At 53.6% G+C, this 25411-nt stretch overlaps 1 protein-coding gene across 2 annotated transcripts in view; it reads left to right on the top strand.

The window, feature by feature from the left end:
- LIMD1 (LIM domain containing 1) overlaps nucleotides 1-21209 on the top strand; it is a gene marked incomplete at both ends in the record, with an annotated part of 41360 nt that extends 20151 nt beyond the window's left edge. Inside the window, 7 exons of one of the 2 annotated variants that reach the window (XM_081106139.1) lie at nucleotides 758-859; nucleotides 12812-12879; nucleotides 15516-15578; nucleotides 18465-18595; nucleotides 19152-19203; nucleotides 19624-19692; nucleotides 21072-21209. In XM_081106139.1, the coding sequence (XP_080962265.1) occupies nucleotides 758-859; nucleotides 12812-12879; nucleotides 15516-15578; nucleotides 18465-18595; nucleotides 19152-19203; nucleotides 19624-19692; nucleotides 21072-21209 (623 nt within the window). The remainder of the gene's footprint in view (nucleotides 1-757; nucleotides 860-12811; nucleotides 12880-15515; nucleotides 15579-18464; nucleotides 18596-19151; nucleotides 19204-19623; nucleotides 19693-21071) is intronic. The other variant, XM_081106140.1, reaches the window with a different exon arrangement.
- Nucleotides 21210-25411: the final 4202 nt, after the last annotated feature.

Below are 25411 nucleotides of genomic sequence, written 5' to 3'. Positions count from 1 at the left end.
AGCCTTCGCTGCTGCGCCTGCAAACGTGCAGGGCAGGTGGAGGAACCTCTTCTTTCCAACTAAGAACTGATGCTCAGAGACCTTAGAGCTTAACTCAAGCCACGTGGGAGGTGAGTGGGTGGACAGTTCCAGGTTGGAGCGGCTCTGTGACTACAGGTCCACCGTGTCGCCTTGGAGGGATGGAGGGTGGGCGCAGGGTGCCAGGCAGGGGAGCCCAGGAGCAAGGCTAAGAGCTGAGACCCAGCACAGGGGGGTGGGGGCAGGTTGGGAAGGTGCGGGCCGGACACTTCTGTAAGAAGTGAGGAGAGTAGATGGTAGTCCGTGGTTCCCACTGAGATTGAAAGGAAACCATTTAGCTGAGAAGTTGTCATCCGTGCACTCTGCATGTGTTCATGACAGTGCGGGGTTTTGGACTCTGTGCTAGAGACGGTGGGAGACGCTGGGGCTCCGGCAGGAAGTAGCGGACAGCACGGAGTCATGGCAGAGCGGAGGGCAGTAGGGTAGGGCCTGAAGCCCAGTCTGGCGGCTGTTCCCTGTGGTGGGAGCACTGACCCTTGAAAGGCTGATGCAGGGCGAGAGAGAGAGAGAGAGAGAGAGAGAGAGAGAGAGAGAGAGAGGAAAACATTGCAAAGGAGCGACCCATGGGGTGGGTGACGTGCTGCTTATGGGGAGGAGCATCTGGCTTTGCTCACTGGCTGTTTCTGACTCAGTTTACACTGTTTCCCTCTGACTCACCGGTGTGTTCTCGCTCTTGCAGGTTCCTGTGTGAAATGCAGCAAAGGGGTGTTTGGGGCCGGCCAGGCCTGCCAGGCCATGGGGAACCTGTACCACGACGCCTGCTTCACCTGTGCGGCCTGCAGTGAGTGTGTGCGGGGCGCAGCGGGGGAGGGGGAGGTCGTGGGGACCGCGAAAGGGAGGAGAGGGAAGAGCCTCCGTCCTGAAGACGCCGCTGGCCTTGGCCCTTCGCGGTCCCACCAGAAGGATGGCGCCTCCTGCGCAGGGTTTTGTGCCACCAGCACGGGGCCCATCACGGTCAAGGTGACTGGTCCCTGGGCACCAGGCCTTGCCTGGGATGGACTTTGGCGAGACGTTGAGTGGCTTCGGAGCGCCGCCTCGCCACGTCAGGCTTGTCGTGCTGGAAACCTCACACTCCAGTCCCCACTGTGCTGTCCCGTAAACCCCTGCCTGAGATGCACAGTTTGTGCGTTGATCAGGACCCACCTTTTTTTTTTTTTAATATATTTTATTGATTTTTTTACAGAGAGGAAGGGAGAGGGATAGAGAGTTAGAAACATCGATGAGAGAGAAGCATCGATCAGCTGCCTCCTGCACACTCCCTACTGGGGATGTGCCCGCAACCAAGGTACATGCCCTTGACCGGAATCGAACCTGGGACCCTTCAGTCCCCAGGCCGACGCTCTATCCACTGAGCCAAACCGGCTAGGGCAGTACTCACCTTTGTAGGGAAACCTGTGGAAGGCTTGGAAATGGACCGAAGTCTCCTCGTGTCCTGAGTGGAAATGCTGTGGTCGGTCACCAGGCTATCGGGGCCTGGCCTTGCCGTTGAGCCAGGTCACACGCTGCAGGTTGCTTGGTCCTGCTGGCGACACCCATGTTTCCCGCCGCGACATGCACTCGCCTGGTGAAGGGCCTTTGACCGTGGCCCTGTGGCGTCAATTGCTGTTGGTTGTGCGTCTGTTTAGCAAGTTTATTTCAGCGTTTCTTTTTTTTCTCCTTAAGTTTTTAATGAAAGTTGTATATAATATTACTTTATTCCTGCACCTTCTCAATTGTGTCTTCCTTGAATTTTCCCTTTTCCTTTCCTACTTGGCTTTACATTCAAGGATCTTTTTGCGGTCTTTGTCCAGTGTTAGTGGTGATCACCGCCTGGCTGGGGCGAATGCCCACATGCGCAGTTGCACCGTTAGCTTTCTCCCACTGCGCTCGTCCAGTGTGATGACGTATTTCTTCCTGTCCACCTGGGCTCCTTTGCCCATTTGCTGCCCTTAGTGATGTCCTCGAACAACCTGAGCTTCGTCATCCTTTCGGACGGGCACGGATCCAACACTGCACTTCTGTCTCAGCTCTTTGGAAAGAGCAGAGCACACAGTCTTCCTGCGAATGTGGGAAGGTGCATGGAAGTGCCTTTTATGGTTCTTGCTCCGGTCAGAAATCACAAAGGGATGGAACCGCTGGCGCTTCTGCGGTGGCCGCAGAAGGGAAGAGACCCACACGCTCACTTCGGCGTTTCCGGTGTCCTGCGTACGTGTGCTTCTCCGCAGTCTCCCGGTTATAACAGCTTACCGATTCCCTCACTCATTGACACGTTTCTGTTGTATCCATCTGTACAAGAGTTGTGCCAAAATATTTCTCAATATTTGCTATATTTTCCAGGGAAAAAGAAAATATTAAGTAGAGGCTATTTTCCTTCTCAAGCGATCATCATTTGAACTAAGGAAGTTGCTGGGGAGTCCTGGCCAGGTGGCTCAGTTGGTAGGAGCCTCGTCCTGTACAACAAAAGGTTGTGGGTTTGATCCCCAATCAGGTCAGGGCATGTACCAGAGGCAACCAATTTATGTTTGTCTGATATCGATGTTTCTCTCTCTCTCTCTCTCTCTCTCTCTCTCTCTCTCTCTCTCTCTCTCTCTTCTCTTTCTCTCTCTCCCTTCCTTTCTCTCTTAAATCAACAAAAAACATATCCTCAGGTGAGGATTAAAAATAAAAGAAAGCCCTAGCTGGTTTGTCTCAGCCTGCAGACTGAAGAGTCCTGGGTTCGATTCCTGTCAAGGGCACATGTCTGGTTTGCGGGCTTGATCCCCAGTAGGGGGCGTTGCAAGAGGCAGCTGATCAGTGATTCTCTCTCACATTGATGTTTCTGTCGCTCTCTCCCTCTCCCTTCCTCTCAGAAGTCAAGAAAAATATATTAAAAATAAATAAATAAAGCTGTTGGGGAGGAGTATATTAATGAGTCAGTTGGCTCCTCCTGTGGCCGCATGACTCGCTGTCAGCTCCTCAATGGTTGGGTTTCTCTCGCTTCAGATTCTGACAAGTCCACAGGCTTCAGGAGGATAGCTGGTGTGTGTGGGCGTTGGCTTGGTCCAGCCGTCAAGGCCCTTGTGGTCTGGTCTCTGTCATCCCTTCCTACTAACTTAGCAAGTCAAACAGCCCTCCTCCTCTCCACATCCGTGTCTCTGAACACACAGCTCCCTAGCATCTCCCCTCTCTACTCGCTCTGTACATTCAGATTCTGACCGGCCTTCAGGACCCAGCTCAGGGGCTGCCTTTTCCACGCGCCTTCCCTGTTCCCCCAGCTGGGAGATGTGCCTGGCTTTCTGGTTGGTGCTGTCCTGGATGCCGTGACCACACGCTCCGTGACTCCATGCCAGCCGTCCAGGCCCCAGAGCGGTGCTGCCGAAGGCACGGGGACGGGACTCCGTCAGAAAGGGGGTGTCCCGCATTCCCGTTTGCACGGGGCCTGCACACACTCCTGAGGTGTGTGAACACAGCCGCCTCTCCACGCGGAGGGAGCCGGGGAGACCCAGGCCTGTGCCTGAGCAGCCTCTCTCAGCCGCCCGAAGGAATTGCCTTTGTTTGGTGACTTACCGCTGCCCTGGAGCTGCTGCAGCAGCAGGAGGCCCGGGCGCCCGTGGCCTGGCTCCGCGTGGCCTGGCTCCACGGGGCCTCAGGTGTGTCTGTGAACCTCAGCGTTGAGGGGACGGTATAGGTGGGGTCCACCCCTCCTCGTCGGGGAAGAGGAAATGGGGGCCCAGAGACAGGGAGAAAGTCGCTCAAGATTGGAGACCTAGCGTGGAGCCGGCCCAGAATCCAGGCTCCCAAATCCAGCTCAGCCATGCACATCCCGGTTTTTCCTGTTGGGGTGCATGTGTTTTCCTGTTTCCCGTTTCACTTATGAAAACAATCTAGCCTAAAACACCATAGAGGCGTGTTTCTGTAGGTACGCGCGCACACACGCACACACGCACACACGCACACTCACGCACACGCACACACGCACACTCGCTTCCTGGATCGTATTGATAATTTACTAACAAAATGCTGGGTCTTGTCCGCTCACACATGCGTCCAGGAAAGGCCGAGGCCCCACTGACCTGACAGGCGAAGATACAGTGAGCCGCTTTTAGGTTCAGGCAGTTTGTTACTTTCGCAGACAACGAAACGAAGGATGTGCCAGACGTGCCGGCTGCCTGGTCCTCGTCCCACACACCGAAAAGGACACACATGGCCAGGCGGTTGCGGGACGCTGAGCAGCCAGTCCCAGGTGCAGCCCCGCCCTCATCAGAGAGGAGAGCTGTCTCGTCTCAGTGATGGGCCCCAGGGGAGCTGGGAGGTGCTCCGACAGCCTCCCACCCCCAGGGGAGCTGGGAGGGTCCAGGGTGTCTCCTCTGGGCCTTTTCCTCAGTGGAGGGTGCGGGTTCCTTAGGGCGCCCTGGCTCCCGGTTGCTCACAAGCAGCAACAATGTTAAGCTCACTTTTGGTTGTGACAACAGCATGGCAGCTGCAAAGAACATCTTAGAAGCTGAAACCTGCGATGTTACTGAAACTGGGGCTTGCAGTTGTATGTTTTCCCCTCGAGGCTTTGTCCAAATGTGTACAGATTTGCCCACAAGTCTCTAGAATGTTTAGAATTGTAATCATAGCATCTAAAGCGTCATATCCTTTTTGGTTTACTGTTTTGTCGTACGTTCCTCCGCGTCTCCGCAGCCTTCATAGTAAGCATTGTCACCGTTGCCTAGTAACCAGGAGTTGTTCCCCCGTGTTGTGGCTTGGAGCTCGCTTCCGGCCTGTGGGTCGTCACCCACAGCCCCCGACTGCCGTGGTGCGTGCGTCCTTCTTCCCTTGCTGAAGCGTTTCCTTGGTGTTTGTTCCCAGAAGTGCAATGTGTGGGCGTTTCTGTAGTTTCTTAAAGTCCCCTTCTTTCTTGCCTTGCTCCGCCAGCAGCCAGTGTGTTTGGTTGCCATGGAGACGTGTGCCCTGGGTTTCCCTTCTCCCCCCGCAGGCCCTGCCCACCCAGGTGGCCGTGTCCCCAGCTGGCACACTGTGGAGCGGAAGGGAGGGTCCGTGCAGAGGGCAGGCGTGGCCCTGGCTGGCGGCCACAAACCCTGTGTCTGAACACCGTGCGTCAAGTGGCCCGTCTGAGGGGACGCTGGCGCCCACCGGTGGCCCCGGGTGGAATGAGAAGAAAGAACGGTGTGCTGGGGTCAAGTGGAGCTCTCGCTGGATCCTTGCCGAACAGACTGGGGGACGAAGGAGGCAGGGCTCTGAGTCCAGCTCGTGAGATTTTGTTCACTTTGTAAAGACTCACCGAGCGCGTTCCCTGCTGGGGCTCAGGCTGCTCTTGGTGTCCGTGGCCTGAGCTGGCAGGTGATGGACTAGATGAGGGATCCTGTGTGCTTACCTCCCCGGGGCTCACGGAACAGGGGGCTCCCGGGTCCTGGGGGTGAGGATTATGCCGACAGGAATTGTGCCCAGTGCCGACCTGGCCGCAGAGGAAGGCCACCGAGGGCCGGGCGGGTCCACGCGGGACAGTGCTGGGATGTGCGAGTCAAGGCCAGACCTGGTGGCTCTCACTGCTGTGACCCAGGCTCACATCCCGGGGTGGGGCGCACTGTGACCTGCCAGCCACACCTTGGGGGAAAAAACAAAAAAAATTAAGAATGAAGACCATGGCCCATCCCACCTTCCAAAACCCAAGCATCCATACCTGTGAAGGACTTGCATGGATTTTACAGTGAAATCTCACACACTGAGACCCAGTCCGGGGAAAGGCTGTCCGAGTCAGTGGAACCCTGAAAAAGTGCCGTTTTCTCCCTTCAGGTCAATACAACAATGAGAGAGAGGCCCGGCCTGTGGAGCAGAGGTTCTGGTGACTCAGCCAGTGGCCGGTGGCGCATTGCCCAGTGAGCTGTACAGTCCAGGGGGCTCTGGTCAGCTGCTTCCTAAGTCTAAACACCACCCCTGAAATCCTGTTGACTTTATTGTTGACTGAAAAGGCTCACAGTCTGAAACGGTGAAGCCTGAATCAGGGAAGTCACCCTCAGGCCGCAGCAGGCCTGCCTGCTGGGAACGGTCAGCGCAGTGCTTATAACTACAATCAGGCCTCACTCAATGTCATTGCGACTTTAAGCAAAATGAGGTCTAAGTCGGTGTCATCTTAAGCTAATTGATATAAACAAGACTTATGTTCCTAAGGCACCTCTTCAGGGTCACAATAAAACGACATTATCCGAGGGCCTGATGTCGTTTGTAGGTGAGCTTTCTGGCTCATTGTCAGCCTGACCCCTCGCCGAGCCCTCCGCCCACAGTAGCTCCCCAAATCCTGTAACCAACAATCCAGTGCGTTCAGTACTGTCATCACCCCCATTTTGTAGACGAGCAGGCAGTGGCTTGGAGCGTTCAGTTTGCTTGTGGTTGGCTACGGGGCGGTTAAGTACGGCGCCCGACACTCAAGCCCAGGTCCGTGTGGGCCCGCAGCCCTTGCCGTCAGCCACTGTAATGTTCCCTTTGCTTCGAGAGAATGTGTGCTGAAGTTGGGGGCCAGCCCCGGGCATGGGGTCTTGCCACGACGTCTTGGATCCAGCCGCTGCCTTGGGGCTGGGGGACCACAGGGTCGAGTGTTCGGATGCTCTTGGGTTGTGAGTGCAGGTTGAGCCTGGGACCTGGAGGAGGGGAGACAGGAAGCAATAGCGGGCTGCACCCTGAGCAGAGAAATGGATCCAGGGCTTTGATCAGAGGTTCTCTTCCTTCTTAAGGCCTTTGACCCCTGAATTTCAGAGCCGTTGAGTCATCCCAGTATTTCTCATCCTAGTCAGTATTTCTGCACCAGCCGGGGGAGTCAGCTGGGTCTAAGGAGGAAGCTGAAGATCAAGAATGTGAGAAAGGAAGAGTGGGCAGATCCCAAAGGAAATCAGCGGGCGAGGGAGAAACCAGGAAACGACCGAAATAGACAGCTGGGCCGAGGGCTGTGCGGGTCGGAAGAGAGCGGAGGGCGGACTTTGACTTCGCGTGCGGTCAGAGGCTCGTGTCCATCCTAGCAAACCCAGGCCCGCTGGGTCCCTGGAATTGGGGCAGGCTTGGTGTCTTAGGTCAGACTTTGTTGATGCAACTGGAGGCCACGCAGTCCCTGACCAGCCTGAACATCAGATGCTTCATGCCGGTGACATTAATGGAGTCGGCGTTACTGACCTGTAGTGTGCAGGTAACTCCAGTGTGGCCTACATCATGAATTGCCACACCTGCATTCCAAGCACACGTGTGGTTTTGGGTGGGAATCTGCTTTCCTTTCCTGCAGTAATCCCAGACCAAGGCTGAGACCTGGTCGTACCCATTGTGTCACCTGCCACCCCAATCCTCAGAGGAGAATGGAGAATGTGCCACATGCCAGGGGGCACCACACCCTAATTGGCATGAAGATGCTGTTCTGGGTGCCTCATCTCAGAGCCAGAATCCTGGGGTTAGGGAGGAGGTCTGAACTTTACTCAGGTATCATAGACACCACTTGGGTGTCCTTGGCTCTCTCGTTTTCCTAAGAGCACCTCTTCTCTCTTAAATCCTGCCCCTAGAATCTTCAGTTTCTGTCCCAAGTCTGGCCCCTATGGTGGTTAATCTTATGTGTCAGCTTGATGTGCCATGCGGAGCCCACATGCTGGATCAAACATTATTCTAGGTGTGTCTGTCTGTGAAGGTGTTTCTAGATGAGATTGACAGTTGGTAGACCGAGTAAAGCAGATTGCTCTTCCAAAACGGTGGTCCTTACCCAATCGTCCGAAGGCCAGAATACCACACCGTGGCTGACCCTCCCACGAATGAGGAAACTGAAGCTGGGACATCAGTTTTTTCCTGCCTTCATACTAGACCCATGCCGTCGGCTCTTATGGGCCTCCTACTTGCCGACTGCAGACCTTGGGACCTGTCAGCCTCTGTAATTGTGTGAGCCAATTGCTTGTATAATAAATCTATTTACACACACACACACACACACACACACACACACACATACAGTTCTGTTCCTGACTAATACAGGCCCTTTCATCTTCCTTCTCCTTTCCCTTCCCTCCCCTCCTCACTTCCACTCTCTCCTGTGTTTCCTCACCAACAATTTCTTTTGCATCCCGGTCTCCATCGGCACTTGTACGCCTCTGACACTGGTGCTGATATGAATCAGTGTTCATGGAGTTTTGCTGTGTCTTCTCACGGCCCCCTCATTTGCCTCACCTCCACGCCCATTTACCCAAGAGGAAGTGGAGTCCCAGAGTGGTCGCACGGCTGGTGCATGCGGGACTGGGGTCCCAGCTCTGTCGGCGGCGGCCTGCAGTGTACATGCAGTGTACATTCTTCCCCCCGGAATCGGTGGTCCTCACGCTGTACCGTGCATCAGTCACAGCCGCGAGGAGCCTATCATGATGCAGGCGCCCGGCTCCCCCGGCAGAGAGTCTGATCCCTGAAATCTAGAGAGCAGAGCCCAGGCACGTGCTCCGTGGGGAGCAACCCAGGGACCCGATGCCACCGGCTGGGAATGTGTCCGTGGCCCTGCAGCTGCCTCTCCGTCCGCCCCTCTCTACCTTCATTTGGCCTCCAGGTCTTTGGAGGCTTTTCTGAACTCTAGACTCACATGGTCCCATGTGGCAGCCAGTGGCCATGTGTGGCTATGCGACTGAGAAGCTGACATTTTATTACATCTCACTTTAATTAAAGTTTAAATTTAGCCACAGGTGGCTGGCTCATGGCTGCCGCATCAGACAGTGCCCATCACTCTGCTAAACCAGAGCCTGCTTACTTGTGAGAAAGGGTCTGGTCCTGGCTGTGCTTTGGGGCCACCTAGTGGGGGCCGGCTGCTCTGGCTCGTGTGTCGGTGAGCGCGGTTCTGGGTCCTGCACTTGCCTGGAGCTCCCAGGGCAGCGGCAGTGATTCCAGGAATCTCCGGGTTAGTTGGTGGCTGTGTCACTGGCCAGATCTGGAGTGATTCCTGTGCCCCTGCCTCCTCCCTGCTTCTCAGGACGAGGTTGCTTGCTGCTTTCTTCCCCTCAACGTGCCTGTGGTCCCAACAAGTTATACCCACACGTGGGCCATCGCAAGAGACTTTCACGGGATTGTCAGGATCATGGAGGCACTGTAGGGAAAGTGCCCAGTAAGTAGACAGTGCGTCAAAGTGGACATTCCCTTCTCCATTCCCTGGTAGGAGGAGCTACGCTGGATTCCACGCACAAGTGTACACTCAACAAGGGGGGCTCACGGCACCGTGCAACCCACGTGCGCTCAGAGTCACACAAACCCGGGTTCCCGTCCTGCCCGCTCACCCCCCGGGCGCCTCTCTGAGCCTCAGAATTTACCAAATGCAGATGACAATGTTGAACTCATGAGTGTTATGTTTCTCTGAAGAGGAAGGGGAACCCAGAGAGATGGGCGCAATCCTGGAGTGTCACCGCCAGTGGATTCCCAAGAATAATCAGTGCCCGCCTCCCTGTGCTGCTCCGAGAGATGGACATGGGGTGCGTTTTAGTTCCGCCTCCTTCTCTGGGGAGCCCTTTCCGCACTGAAACCCCGAGGAGGTGACAGGGAGAGACGTGTGGACTTCGTAAGAGGCACACGGAGGGACAGGGACAGAAAGGGGCGCGAATGATACAGGGACGTGTGACAGTGTTTTTTAAACATTTAAAAAGCTTTTTTAATATATGCACGTTCTAAATGCAGTGCCTGCAACACAGAAGGCGATCAACAGATGTTAGCTTTTCTCTCCCACTGACCAAAGACCAACTAAAAAATTTCTATGTGGGACTCGGTGTCAAAACTTACATGGTTTTTTAAAACTGAAGTAGAAACTGGAGCAGATCCAGGTCCACTCCTCTCAGGTCTGTGGGGGAGTCCTCAATTTTTAAAAAATGTATTTTTATTGACTTCCGAAAGGAAGAGGGAGGGAGAGAGAGGGAAAGAAACAAGAGAACCACTGATTGGTGGCCTCTTGCACGCCCCCTACTGGGGAGTGAGCCCGCAACCCAGGCATGTGTCTTGATCGGAATCAAACTGTATATAATCTCCTGGTTCATAGGTTGATGCTCAACCACTACTGAGCCACGCCGGCCAGGCCTCAATTATTTTTAAAATACTATATTTTTATTGATTTCAGAGAGGATGGGGGAGAGAGAGAGACATTAATGATGAGAGATAATTATTGGTCGGCTGCCTCCTGCATGCCCCACACTGGGGATCGAGCTGAAAACCCAGGCATACGCCCCAATTGAACCGTGATCTCCTTGTTCGTAGGTTGATGCTCAACCACTGAGCCACACCGGCCAGGCCTCATTTTTTTTATTTTATTTTTTTTTTAAATAAAGGAAATGCAGGAGCAGCTGCTAAGCCCCTTCCCTGGCCTCTGGACCTAGGACTTCTCAGCCCTGGGCACTGGCAGCAAGAGGCTTTGTCTAGCCAGAGGGGCAGTTTTTTAAATGATCAGAGTAATACCTGCTTGTTTTTAAAGTTTGGGGTGGTGAAGGAAAGTATAAAGCAGCAAACAAAGCATGAACAGCCCCTGCCACGCCCCCTGGGATGCAGACACCATTATGTCCACACACAGGCACTGTCCTCTGGGCAGGTTCCTTTCTCGTCTTTTTTCTTCGAATTTCTTCTTTACGTAGTTGAAATGCACAATCTTTACATCTTTTTTTATTTTTCATATTATTACATAAGGGTGTTTTTTTAAGTTAAAAGTGTTTGGGGTTATCAATACATAATTCTAGGAAATTTTAATATAGAAATTATGAAACAAAAAGTAAAATTTCTCATTTTGTCTACCTGTGTACCTGATACTACAAAAAAGTTTCAAATATTGAAATGTATAAAGCAGTAAGTGAAGCTTCCCTTCATTACAGCCTCCCAGTGCTGTATAATAGTAGATAAGTCATTTTTTTTTAATTTATAAAATTGAAAGTGAAATTTCTCTGTAACGCTAGCTACCGGTAGTAACCGCTACTAGTTTTAGTGTGAAATCTTCCAGGTTTTTCTTTTGCATATCAGTGGTGTGTGTGTGTGTGTGTGAAGTTGCTGAACTGGGGTTGTGCTATAAATACAGTTGTCAGCTTGCTTTTTTCACTTACTAATGTATTTGAGTATCTTTCTATAGTGTAAGCATTTTCCAGTGTCACTAAAACACTTAACCGAATGGTATTTTAAATGGCTACATAATGTTTTCACATTTAGATGTGCCCTGTTTTATGTAGTCCTTCTCTAAGGCTAGCAATTTAGATCAAAGTAAATATTTATTCACAGGTCAGATTCTTTCCCTAAGCTAAGAACCAGACTGCCCCACTGAATCAAAGATAAACATTTTAAAGTTTCCTTTCCAAAGAGAGTTTATCATTTTACACTTTCATCAGTAGCTCACAGAAATATGTCATGGCTGCAGTCACGACCGGGATCACTTAAAAAAAAAAAAGTCTTTGTTGATAATCATAAGTGAAAAAGCTCTTGTTTAATTTGCATTTCTTAGAATGTGAGAGGGTTCAGCGCTCTGCATGCTTAATGATCTTCCCGATGATTTTTGCAACAGAGGTAATCCGCCCTCTATTAAAACAACGAACGGGCCAAACCGGTTTGGCTCTGTGGATAGAGCGTTGGCCTGCGGACTGAAGGGTCCCAGGTTCGATTCCAGTCGGGGGCATGTACCTGGGTTGCGGGCACATCCCTCGTAGGAGGTGTGCAGGAGGCAGCTGGTCGATGTTTCTCTCTCATCGAAGTTTCTAGCTCTCTATCCCTCTCCCTTCCTCTCTGTAAAAAATCAATAAAATATATTTAAAATAAATAAATAAAACAACAAACGGAATTCCCAGCCCAGATTCTTGGGCTCAGACTCCTTAGAACTCCCTGGGCCGGCTCCTGGGCTCAGAGCTGGGGGCTCAGAGCTGGGTGTCTGCCCCCGTGGGTGGGTCCGAAGCCTCACCTCTCTAGGACGGCCTGTGCGGGGTTTCAGGCGGCCTCCGGCTCCCTCTAGTGGCCTCACCGGCAGCTGCAGCCTCACCTCCTTTCCTATCATCCCCGCGGGAAATCCTAGAATGAAGAAAACTAATGAAACTTAACCTCCAAGGCTGCCAGGGGGTTCTGTTCGTGAACTCTGACATCACGGAGTTGTAAGCACTCGTCTTGTTCCCCTAGTTTGGCAGAGTCAGTAGATACTTGCGAAGGTTCTAGGACTTTCTAGAAGTGAGGGTAACTGACATTTGGTCTACATCTGAAGTGTGTGAGCGCACATACAGTTTTGCAATCATATACGTGTGTGAGTTTGTATATCCAGGTATATACACACACAGTCACACACGCTTTTATACCTCCCTCCCCTTTTAAAGAATTTTAAGTATGTCGCTGGGTCCTTACATCTCTTTTTGAAAACAATCCTTTTTTATGGCTGCCTAATAGAATAGATGCTGTCGTTTATTTCATAAGAATTAGACGCCGCTCATTTCTCATAGATGTTATAAATGATGCCGGGATGAAGAGCCTTTAAACAATTGAACTCTGATTATTGTCTTGCAGTAGAATTTTTGGGTCAAAATCATCTGAACTTTCTAAATTCTATGAATATTTCATACCAGATTTTCTCTTACAACCTTGCTCCAAGAAGGGGTGGAGGGTGGGGGGAACATAGGTGATACTTTCAACAATAAAGACTTAATTTAAAAACAAACAAACACCCTCGTGGCGGGGAATGTCTGCCTGCCAGTGTCATTATTAGTGCTGTTCTCGCTAACCGCTGCTGGTCTGACTCAGCAAGGGACATTATTTTAATTTGAATTTTTTCCCTTAGGCCGGAAGCTGAGAGGAAAAGCCTTTTATTTCGTCAACGGCAAAGTGTTTTGTGAGGAAGACTTCCTGGTGAGTTTGACCCCCAGGCCTCCCTCCCCACAGTCCTGCCAGAGGGGGGGCGGAGGGGGGGGTCAGGGGTGGGGTGGGGGGGTGGGGGCAGCAAGCAGGAAGCCCGGCCGGGAGAGGAGGGTGGCCGCTCTGCTCCCGAAAGAGGCCCTGACCCTCCTGGAGATGCGTGGGGTGGCCCGTGTGCCCGAGGCAAACGACAAGCCACGGAGCTTTGTGCTTTGAAGGGACTTGAGGGTCACTCGGCCTGTCCTCTTGTTGCTTTGCCCACTTCTGCCTACTCCATCCCTTATCCCAAAAAAACCTCCGGACTGGGATGCAGGCCTTCCTCACGTCTCCCTCTGCCTGCCCTCCACGGACCCAGCCTCCCCCACGCATGGACAGTCCCTCTGTGTGCAGCCCTGTCACCTCTGAGGCCAGCTGCTGACATCCCACCGCACACAGGACAGTCCCGGCTGCCCCCCAGCTCCTCCCACTCCACTTTCCAGAAGCAGAAACATCATGTCACCTTGGGTCCTCGGTTCCTCCTGTCCCCTCCTCCTTCCCGCCGGTCCCAATGCAGCCACACACACAGCCTCGTGCCACCAGGCCCTCCCTGGGCCTGCTTAGCTGGCAGTGGCAGCGTGGCCCAGCCCGGATGGCCCGGTGCCCTCCTCCACACTACCTGCCCGTGCACCCGGCCTTTGGGCGCACCCCCAGGGTGAGAGCATGTGCAGAAAAGCTGTCCGCTCAGGAGCCTGCCCCTCCCAGCCTGTGACTCACTCATTCTGCACTTGCCATGCTCTGCCCGCCGGCCAGCCTCCCTTCCTGCCTTAGCTTGTGCCCTCTCCTCTGCTTGGAATGGCTTCACCCTTTCTTTGCCCGGGTAACTCCCGCAGCCTTCCTTGTCCCTCCTGCCCCGACACGGGCTCGCCTCCTCCACGCAGCCCCCCACCCTGGCAGACAGTTAACACACAGCATCAAGTCCGTTTACAAGCCTCCCCCTCCGGACTGTGGAGACTGTAGCCCCTCGGGAGGGATGAGCGTGCTTCTCCACCTTCAGGCCCTGAGGTCCGAGCTCAGTGCTGAGCATAGAGGGCGGCCGGGAAAGGGAGCTGAACTGAGCCTGCGTTTCAGGGCTGAGGACTATGAGACCCAGAGACCCCGAGGGGCCGGGCCAGCTTCCCTGTGTGGATGGATGCCTGTGACTCACATTTGCCGGGCAACAGACACGCACACCCAAGCTGGCTTAGGCCAAAAGGAAATTCACCCCAGCAAGGCCTCCGGGAGCCATTTTCTCTTTCTGGCCCCGCCTCTCGCTCTCTCTGCGTGAGTGTCAGACTCGGGTGGGCCCTAAGCGATGGTCTTTTGGGCGGCCTCGCGTTCGTTCGGAGCCTGGCCGGGCAGTTCCTGGGGTCTCCATGGCTCTGGTTGGGTCTCGTGGCCATCCTTGGGCAAAGGCATTGGTGCTGGCGAAATGCGAGGCTCTGATTGGCCGGGGCCGAGTCTGTGCCCCACCTTGGAACACAGTAGGGGGTCAGTCCCACAGGCGTGGTGGGGTCCCGAGTGAAAATGCAGAGCTGCTGTTACCCCTAGAACGGGAGAAGGTGCCAGACAGCAGAAGCCACAACTGGTGGGGAGTTGCAGAAAGTTTCCCTTTTTCTTCCCCACCTTCCTTTCCATGACATTTCCCCCGTTAAGTAATATTTGCAATATCGAAACTCTACTATCTCCCAGGGCAGGGGTCCTCAAACTTTTTAAACAGGGGGCCAGTTCACTGTCCCTCAGACCATTGGAGGGCCAGACTATAGTTTAAAAAACAACAACTATGAACAAATTCCTATGCGCACAGCGGCAGCAAAAACACCCGGCGGGCCGGATAAATGTTTTCAGCGGGCTGCGTGTGGCCCGCGGGCCGTAGTTTGAGGACCCCTGTCCCAGGGTGTAGCATCTCGTATGTTTTCTGAAGAGAGTTCCTCGTTTCTTTTAAGACTCCTGCTGCGTGTGTGTGTGTGTGTGTGTGTGTGTGTGTGTGTGTAAGGCAGATAACACTTACCGGGTTTCTTTGAAGCTAACTGTGAAAGGCATTGGCCTTTTAACCAGAAACTGACTTGAATTTGAATCCTGTCCTTACCCCTTAGAGGCTGTGTGACCTCGAGAAGGTCACATAACCTCTCTGAGCTTCCCTTTTGAGAAACGGTTAACATGTATGCTGCAGAATTGTTTGAGGATTCATTGGAGTGGTGGTCTCAAACCTGACCGTGCATCAGAATCCTTCGAAGGAAAACACAGATTCCGGGCCCCACCCCCTGAGTTTCCAGTTGGGCTGTGTATCCTAATCATTTGCATTTTTTAGAGTTTGTAGGCGATGCCTGGGAACTCCTCTTAGAACGGCCTGCTGGGATTCAGGCCTCTCTGCTATGCCATGGGTGCCCAGGTGTACTTCCTAGGGCAAATGGTATTCGTATGTGTCATGGCTTTTGTGACAGAAATGATTCCATGAGTCATCACACAGCTGTGTTGTCCTCGGGGAAATGACAGATTCCTGAGCAGAGTGACACATCTTTCTGAGAACGGCATCGTTATCCTCTTGGCTGGCCGGGGAGAGGCTGGTACCTCGGCCCTGCCTGGGTTAACTCTCTCTCTTCTTTCCTCGGCAGTACTCTGGCTTCCAGCAGTCAGCTGACCGGTGTTTTCTGTGTGGCCATCTGATCATGGACATGGTGAGTAGGATCAGCCGAACAAGATAAGAGCCCGGTGAGAGGGGGAGGCCTGCAGAGAACAGAGGAATTAACCACGGAGAGCCGTGTTTCCTAGCTCGATTTGTGGTTGCAGTTTTTATTAACATCTGGTCGTATGGAAAGCAGACCCTATGCAATACACCCCGTTCGATGTAGCAGGACCCACGATGTTGGCTTGCGTGGGCATTCGCATCCTCAGCCCTCCAGTCCACACAGTGTTGTGTTTCCGATGATCCTCTCTGCCCTGGGCTGGCCGCACACTGGCCTCCCTCTGATTTCCTGTGATCCCTGCAGCATCCTAGCTGAGACGCCCAATGGAACCTGTTTTTACTACGGAATTCTCAGCTGCCTTGGAGTCAGGCTCAGAAAGTCAGATAAACACTGTGTTTTTCCCCTTTTGTTCTGCCTGGCTCAGTCTGTTCCTAAAACTTAATAAAAAAAATATATATTTTTTTGTTGTGAATCTTCACCTGAGGAGATTTTTTCCATTGCTTTTCAGAGAGAGTGGGAGGGAGGAAAGGAGAGAGGGAGAAGAAGAGAGAGAGGGAGAGGAAGGGAGAGAGGGGAGAGAGAGAGAAACATAAACACTGATGTGAGAAAGTCACATCAACTGGTTGCCTCCTGCGCCTGCCCCAACCGGGGACAGAGCGAACTTGAGACCCAGGTACGTGCCCTCGACCGGGAACAGAACTGGAGACCTTTCGGTGTGCAGGCCAACACTCTAACCACTGAGAACACCACCCAGGGCCCAAGATGAATTTTTGAACCAGGGGAACAAGGAGCAAATTTCATTCATTCTGCTCCTTGCTGAGCCACCGGCTCTCTGAGCGCGTCCTGGGCCGCAGTATCTTTCTCTCTTCAGTGGAAATAGTTCCCCTTCCTGGCCTCCTTAGAGCAGGGGTGGGGAGCCTTTTTCCTGCCAAGGGCCATTTGGATATCTGTAACATCATCCATGGGCCATACAAGATTACCAACTTAAAAATCAGCCTGCGGTATTTGGTCGAACATTTAATTAGCTCACCCCTGATGCCTTGGCAGGGCCAGACCCAATGATTTCCGAGGCCTCACGCGGCCCCCAGGTGGGCGTTCCCCAGCCCTGCCTTATAGGGTAAGGCTGTGGGCCTAAGGAATATGGAGTTCTTATTCTGTCTCAGGGATCAGGTGCTCACCAATGCAGAGTGGCCCTGGAGGTTTTGTTTAATATACTAGAGAAAATAACATAGAACTTTGTTTTAGTTGTAAGGAATTAAATCCCTTTTTACTGATCCATTCATTCCTTTCAGGAGAAGGGAATTGCTAAGTGTTGCCTTTTTTTTTTTTTTTTAAATATATTTTATTGACTTTTTACAGAGAGGAAGGGAGAGGGATAGAGAGTTAGAAACATCGATGAGAGCGAAGCATCGATCAGCTGCCTCCTGCACACCCTCCACTGGGGATGTGCCTGCAACCAAGGTACATGCCCTTGACCGGAATCGAACCCAGGACCCTTCAGTCCACAGGCCCACGCTCTATCCACTGAGCCAAAACAGTTAGGGCAAGTGTTGCCTTTAAAAAAAAACCCACACATTTTTATTGAGAAGCAACTCATGGAGTGAAGGACACACACACACCAAGTGTGCATGCAGCTGGGTGAATTTTTACACTTGCAGATGCCCACGTCAGCACCTCCCAGATCAGGACGTAGATCACATCCTGCAGTCTGCACCCCAGAAGGTTCCTCCCTGGCCCCCTCCCCGTGGAGATCCCCCCCCCCACAGCGGTCCCCACTATCCTGACATCTCACGCCTCGGATCTGTTTCACTGGTCCTGGAGCGCCTTGTAAATGGAATCACACAGTGTAGACTCCTTGGGGACTGCCGTTTCTCACTTAGGAAAATGTTTTTGAGATTCATTCGTTGGTGGTTACCTGTGTTGGTAGCGTATTTATTTTCCTTGCTAAGTGGAAGTCCATCGTAGGGATATAGCAGTTTGCTTATCCGTTCTCCTGCTGGTGGGGTTTGGATGGTTCCCACTTGGGGGCTTCTTAGGAAATAGAGCTGTGAACACTTTCAGGCATGTCTCCGATGGACATAAATGCTCATTCCTGCTGGTCCAGGATTGCACTTGGAGAACCACCGACTTAAGAGGAACAATGCTTTATCTCACTGAACAGGAGTGTGGAGGTGGGCAGTTCCACGGTGGGTGAAACTGGTTACGTGCTGATGTCACCAAGGACATTCTTTCCAGCTCTTCTCCCCTCCCCTCGCGTCTCAGCGCTGTCCAGGCTTCAGGGTGGCCTCTCACAGTTCCAGGTGTCACATCCGGGTCAGTGACACTGAGAGAAAGGAGGTTTATGGGCTTTCTCTTCTCTGTGTTTAAAAACAACAACAAAAACAAACAACAACAACAACAACAAAGAGGCTTTGCTTGCGCTTGGATTTGAGACAATCGGCCGAGTCACGGCTTATCATGCCGCAGGGTCAAAGCCGCTGAGAAGGAGTTGGAGGTTTTCTCCGAGCTCTGCATTTGCACGGGGAATTTCCTTTAACCTTTCCACGTACTCGCTGTTCCCCAGATCCGGGATGGATCCTTTTGTGGTCCTACTATGCACCATTTCCTACAAAGAACCATAAGGCTTTCTGACAGGGAGCCATTGAAATTCCCTCCCGGAGTTTTTATGAACTCGGGAGGAAGGTCCTGTTTGGCCTCCTCCCGTTTATACATGTGACTGCATTAGCTTTCCTGCCCGGTCGCCTCTTGACCGTGGTCCACGTGAAACTTGGTGTGTGTGCCTCGCGTGGCGTGATTGTTCACGTGGTCCCTCCGGCTGATGTTCTCCTTTCCTCCCCATCATCCCGCTGAGTCCCGCCTGGTCCTTTGTGTCCCCAGATCCTGCAGGCCCTGGGGAAGTCCTACCACCCCGGCTGTTTCCGCTGTGTCATCTGTAACGAGTGCTTGGATGGGGTGCCCTTCACCGTGGACTCAGAGAACAAGATCTACTGTGTCCGCGATTACCACAAGTAAGGAGGGCCGGGAGCCGCACGTGTGAGCCACGCGATGGGCACACAGCAGTGACAGCAGACACCTGCTGAGGCTTGTCTACAGGCAGCTTGTCCATTAGCCCACAGCCCGGCAAAGGCCTCATGATTTGAGGGGTGGAGCAGGGGCCTTGGAGCTCAGCGATGTCTGTGCAGACAGAAACTGATTAAAGAATTGTGTTTACTGGAAAACAAAACACCAAAAACCCCAGATCACATCCTCCAGGCCCTGTGGCTCCAGCTTTGCTAACTTAGAAGGCGCCGGTTCATCTGTGCCTGGGCCTGTACCAGGCTCCTCAAGGGGAGAAAGCAGACAGTCAGTCTCTGTTCCGAGTAGAGCGAGGGGCCAGATGTGCTCATTAGCGCTGGGGATGGGTCCCGAAGAAGCCTGACGAAGCGAGTCCCAGTGAGCGAGCCAGGCCCTCTGTCCAGGGCTGGAGGGGGCAGGGCCGGGCTGGGAGGAGGGCTCCCAGGAACCCTGGGCCTTGCCCTCCCGAAGCACAACCTGCAACTCACTGCTTCTCTGCTCTCCCCACAGGGTGTTGGCCCCCAAGTGTGCAGCCTGCGGGCTCCCCATCCTTCCACCTGAGGTGAGATGCCCCTCAGACCCGGGTCATCCACGACAGGAATTTCTCCTGAGGTCATTTCCAGGCTCTGTCCCTCGTGTCCTCCCCAAGGAGCCCCTTTCTCTTTCGCCGGGTTCCCCAGCCCAATGCCCTGCTGGTGCCCTGTTTGTCCCCACAGTCAGGGCAGACTCTCCGACGTAATGACGTAATGTTAACTCGTAGCGTAGAAGGTGAGCAGGTGGCTTTTTCAGTGTCAGTGACATCCCAGAGGGAGGGACTCCTGTCCCTCCATTTCCCATAAGTCAATGTGCCCTGTCCCCCCGTGTTAGTATCTTCTCCTAAGGCCGCCTGCTTGTTACTCAGAATCCCCCCCCCCGACACCCCCACTGCATGTGGAACCCAGTGGGCCCCCCAACTTCTCATACCTGCTTTTTCTTGAGCCAGGGCTCAGATGAGACCATCCGTGTCGTGTCCATGGACAGAGATTACCACGTGGAGTGTTACCACTGCGAGGTAGGCCTCTCCCTGCCCAGGCCCCCAAACCCGCTTAGCAGTCTAAGACGAAACTGGCCCAGTTGACTGTGGCAGGAGGCGGTTAGGTTCGGGCCTGGGGCTGCCGTCAGAGCTGATGGAGGAGATGGGATGGAGCCTGTTCTGGGGGCGGAAGGGGGAGGAGAGGTCGGAGAGGATGCAGATGTTTGGGCATGAAGGTCTTCACTATTTTCTCTAAGGCCTGAGTCCGTGGCAGCTGCCCCACCTGAAGCTGTGGAGTGGGAGGAGCATAGGGAATGCAGGTTCAGGTCCTGTTTGGGGGCCACGTCTTCAGGCAGGTGTGCGATGTGGGGACTAGACCCCCTCCCCTCCAGCTTGTACCAAGCCTGTCAGACATGCGGCCGGCCCGCTGGCTGCGAGTTTGACATGCTTGTGTAGGCTGTTCCATCTGCCAGGAGCCTCGTTCTCAGCCGAGCCCTGGAAATCATGAAGAAATTTCGCCCCCACCTCACCCCCCTTGGAAACAGGGATGTGGCTGATCGGTGTGAAGGGGGGGGGGGGCATCTGCCCCTTCCCTATCCTTGTATCACCCCCAGGCTGAAGGAGCCATGGGTGCCCAGGACCGGTAGGCCAGCCAGGGGTCGCCCCTCACCAGCCTTGTGAAGGGTGCAGACGCTTAAGAGCCCGTGGCCTTCCAGCCAGAACTAAGTGCAAGGAGATGAGACTTATTTTGTGATGGGGGGGCGGGGGTGGTTTGGGGCAGGAGAACAGGGGTGTGAGTACAGATAGCTCCATCCCACCTCTGGGGCTGAGGAAGTAGGTGGGACTTGTCAGTGGTGCCCCAGGCGCTGGGGGCAAAGGTGAAGTTACAAGCTCCGCTGTCCCCTCCACACATCCAGACCAGCGCCGTCCGTCCGTCCGGTGGAAATCGAGAGCCACAGATTCAGGGCCTGCGTGTCATTCTGTTTCCTAGTAGCCACATAAAAAGGTCGAAGAAATAGTCGGGATCGATTTTTGTGATAAAATTTATCAGCCCATTCTATCCAGAGTGTTACCATTTCAACTTGTAGTCACTATAAAACATTTTTCATGAGCCATTTTATATCCTTTCCCCCCGCCCCCCCCCCCCCCCACACACACACATTAAGTCTTGGAAATCTGGCGTGTGTTTACACTGACATCACATCCCATTTCCCACCAGCCCCATCTCAAGTGCAGGAGGGGGACGTGTGGCCGGTGGCCCGGGGGTGGGACAGTGCAGCCCAGACCTTCCCCGGGGAGGGGGGCTGGGGCCCTGCGTTTGCCACCCCCGGCGAGCCACACCGCTGGTTCCCGGGACGCCGGCCCTTGGCAGCCCTTCTGCTTGGCTGCCTGCCACTGGACATTTCTGCCTCTCCCAGGACTGCGGCCTGGAGCTCAACGACGAGGACGGCCACCGCTGCTACCCCCTGGAGGACCATCTCTTCTGCCAGCCCTGCCACGTCAAGCGGCTGGAGAAAGGCCCCTCGCCCGCAGCCCTGCACCAGCACCACTTCTAGCGGAGCCTCTCCCAGACCGCGGGGCGGGGAGGGGCCGGGCGCAAAGGACGAGTCCGCCTGTTGATTCTGGGAGTGGAGTCGGGGGGCGGGAGGGGGGAGGCGTGGCCAGTGAGTGCCTGCGCGCATGCGTGGGGCCCTTTCCTTTCACCCCTACCCGTCTGGGGTGTGTCTTTCCAAGGCCCTTGCTCGCTGCCCTGCGCGCATCAGAACGCTCAGGAAGTCGCTGCAGCAAGCGGGCGGCCAGAGGCGGGAGGTGGTCGCTTCAGAGGGCAAGGTGTGCGCTGAGCGTATTCATAATATCTTGGGGGAGAGGGTCCAGCTGCCGATGCATTCAACCCTTCCTCTCCCTCCAGGGAAATATTGCACCCCACTTGCCCCCCCGCCCCGCCCCGCCCCGCGTGCGCGCGCAGTGATTTAGGGCTTCCTTCCCCCGCAGAGCTTCATTCGGGGGAAGGGCTGCAAATTGTAATGGTGTTAGGGCGAGAGGGAAGCCCGAACACGTGCTCTGCATCTTAGGGAGCATTTTCTAGGTGAACCAGAGCCAATGCCGAAATAAGCGAGACGGGGGCGCCCTCCTGTCCCCCGTCCCCCCCCCCCCCCCCCCGCCAGCACTCTGCGTGTCCCCGCAGATCTGCACTCCCTGTGGGCAGTCGGGAGGGGGGGGGGGGCGGTGCTGGCGGAGACCTGCCCCGCTCTAGCCTAGCGGAGTGCCCTGGGACAGAGAACTTGGTGCGGGCACCAGGCCTCTTGGCCCACCGTTTGCCCTTTGCCCCTCTGGCGCTCTCCAGGGTCTGTGGCCTGGGAGTCGCTTTGGCAAAGGCAGGTCTCAGGATCCCACGTGCCCGTTCAGCTCAGGTCAGGCTGGGCTTCTGGAAGTCCCGCGTCCTGAGAGCCACCCCCTTACCCACGAGGAGTGTGTGTGCGTGTGTGAGGCCTCTCGGCCCGGTGGAGGGCGCGCCTGAGGATAAGTTATTACAGTCATTTCACGGGTTTCTCTCTTGCCCCAATCTTGGCACCGGCATTATTACATTGGAAGAAACCGGTATTAGGTACAGTGCTTTTGTCTTCTTTTGTCTTAACTGTTTCCCTCCACTTTCAGTCTTCCACACACACAAAATACCTCACAGATACGAGCATCACCAAATCGCAGGTCAAGGAGGAAGTGGACCGCCGCCGTGGGCTCAGATTCCTTCGGTGCCTTAGGAACATCCAGCTTCATGCCAGCCACACTCCAGTGGGTCAGGGCCCTGGGCCCCTAACCAAAGGCCAGCAGGGAATAGGTGGAAACTGGGTGCTACTGCCTTACCTATTTCTTCGTGCTGGCTCCCGGGGGGTGACATGGTCTGGAGGGCCACCCCCTGGCGAGTTTTCAAGGCAACTTCTGAACTGAGGAGGCACAATTTGCCTTGCATGTCACAGTCCTGAGGCCAGAGGTCAGGATCCCTTGGTATTTCAATAGGAAGATACATACGTTCATGTTTGTCAAAGGTGGGCTGGCATTTGCTCTCTCAGCCTGTGGAGAGGGACCAGGAGCCTTGTTGCTGGAGCACTGGGGCCATCTCACCACGGCCAGCTAGGCTGGGGCACGACAGCTGGCGTCTGCCCTCTGCCTCCTCACCTGGCACCCTGAGCCAGACGCCTGGGGGACTGGGGCCGAGGAGGGTGGTCAGGGGAGACACCCAGGGACTCCCAGACTTTCCCCCTGGCCCAACTTCCCTCCCAGGCCACGTTTTTGGCTCATTCGGTAACAGTTGCCTGTAAGATGTGAGAATTGACACCATGGGTTGTTGCATGAAATTCATTCTACTGGGGTCCTTTGGCCAGACGCCACTTCCAGACTGTGTGCTATCATTGGTTCCTTTTCATGGGCTGAGCGTCCTGAAAACCTGTGAATGAGTGGGGCTGGGGAAGGGACCCCTGGGGCCACACCCCTCTCCCCCCATCAAGTCATCCAGTTTAGCCTGGGCAAGGCTGTGGGCAGAGGAGGCCAGCCAATGCGTCTCAGCCCGTCTTTGCCAACCACGAATGTTTCTGGCCTCGGGGACTCACCTTTGTTCCACTTTCGAGTCCAGCGAGTGAGCCATGGACAGAAGTAGGAGGCGTTTGTTTGCAGATTGGGTAACTAGTTCGTTAAATCTGTGATTCCGTCTCTGAAGTGAGATTTTTAAAATAGCCTTTATTGGGGTGATTCAGATCTCGCTGTCAATATGGCATTTTTTTTGTGTCATTGAAGAACAATGAGAATTACCAGACGAAACCCGGGCAGCAACCTCTCTTGTGACCCTCGTCCCTGGAGAGGGCACCAGGCAGGACCCCCGAGTTTCCCTCTCCTGCTCAGGCCCTTGCACATAAGCCACAAGGAGATGTTCGCCTACCTGGTTAATTTAAACATTCTGTGTGTTATTAGCCAAGTGGACCTGTAATGAGGTTGTACTTAGAAAACAAGTGCCTGGTAGACCAGGATGAATATGTTGGTTGTAAAAGTTAGAGCAAATAGCCCTTCCCAAGTTCCCTAGACAACTCTGACTTTAGCTAAGTGAGGAGAGAATTATGGCCTGATTCCAAACCCCAGCACCAGCCTCCAGCCTTCTCCCTTGCCTCATTGTCCTTTATTTTTTATTTTTCTGCCTCCCATCGCCTCTCCCCCACCCCCTCAGGTCGGGCCTTTCAAAAACTGCCTGGGTGGTCTAAAGGTTGTAACCCAGGTTGGCCGGCTCTATCAGGAGCCTCTGTCTCCGATGTTTTCCATCTGTCACTGAGTAAAGAGTGATTTATCCACCTCTCACCATGGCAGCGCCTTTAGTCCTGTCCCTGTCACTGCCTGTTGTCCCCTGCCCTGCCCCCACAGGACTTTACTTGCTCGGTTAGTGCTGGAGTGACAGCTGAGTCCTGAGGTTATGCCATTGAGTCCTGGGTGGTGGAAGGGATTGTCGCGGAGTTCCATCACCTTCAAGGGCGGCCATCGCCTTGTTTCCATGGGCGGGGGTCACACAAAAGGAAAAATAGGAATGTTAGGACCTGAGAATTATCCACAATCCTTTGCAGGCCGTTTTTGTGTGAAAGTGTGAGAACCGTGAGGGCTGCTGATACTCTTGCAAAGAATGTGTGCGAGACTTGCCCCCCAAACTGTGGTTGCTTGGTGTGGTTGTTCATAAGACCCTGTCTGCCAGGAAAACCAAATTCTTTGTGCTCTCCTTTGTGCCACGAATAGTCCTAATTTCCCAGTGACTATTGGAAGTAACTGTTTAAAGTAATAGATAAAAGATGAACAACATATATTGGCTATCCATTGTTCTGAGCCAGAACGGGACAGATGTGGGAAATTTCCATCGAGAGTATGAAAATGTCACCTGTGCAGAGAAAATTATTTTCCTTGGTGTCTCTTCTTTTCTACAAATTTATTTAAAAATTTACTGTTTCTATAAAGTTATGCACAATGTTGTTCCTATAAAATTATTTGAAGTTTTACTGTTTCTATAAAATGATTTTAACATGTCATAACAATAAAACTGCGTCAATTTGTAGACCATTAAAGGCCTCTCCAACTTGATAATGCTGACCGGGTCTTTTGTGTGCGGGGTAGGAAGCTCATTGTACACTGGGTTTGGTCTCCTTTTAGAGCTCTGGATGCCCCCCCCACCCCCCGCTTTTTTTTTTTAAAATATATTTTTATTGATTTCAGAGAGGAAGTGAGAGGGAGAGAGTAGAAACATCAATGATGAGAATCATTGATCAGCTGCCTCCTGCACGCTTCCTACTGGGGATCAAGCTTGCAATCCCGGGCATGTGCCCTGAACCGGAACTGAACCCCCAGAAACTAGAACTCTGGATTCTTAAAGGAACATATGGGTGTCAGAACGGGGAAGGGACTGAAATTTTGTCCTGAGATGACCATGGTTTCAGTCAATGGTGGATTGCATATACAAAGGTGGTCCCATAGGTTATAATGGAGCTGAAAATTTTATATTGCCTAGTTATGTAGCCGTCAACATCCTCCTGCAATGTATGAGAGATGAGGTCTTCTGATTGCTAACTAGCAAGGGGTATGGGAGAGAGGAGCATATGGGATCACCCTTCCTGCCCAGAGAGGGAATGGCCCTGTGTTCATGCATGTGGTCACCCTCTGGTATACAATAAGGCCTACTGGCAGAATGGATTTGGGGTCAAGAGCCCAGATTCAAGGTCTAACTCAGGCTCCACCA

Source organism: Myotis nattereri (genome assembly GCF_964212035.1).
Source record: "Myotis nattereri genome assembly, chromosome: 14".
NCBI classification, from domain to species: Eukaryota; Metazoa; Chordata; class Mammalia; order Chiroptera; family Vespertilionidae; genus Myotis; species Myotis nattereri.
This window is presented reverse-complemented; position numbering and strand designations above follow the sequence as displayed.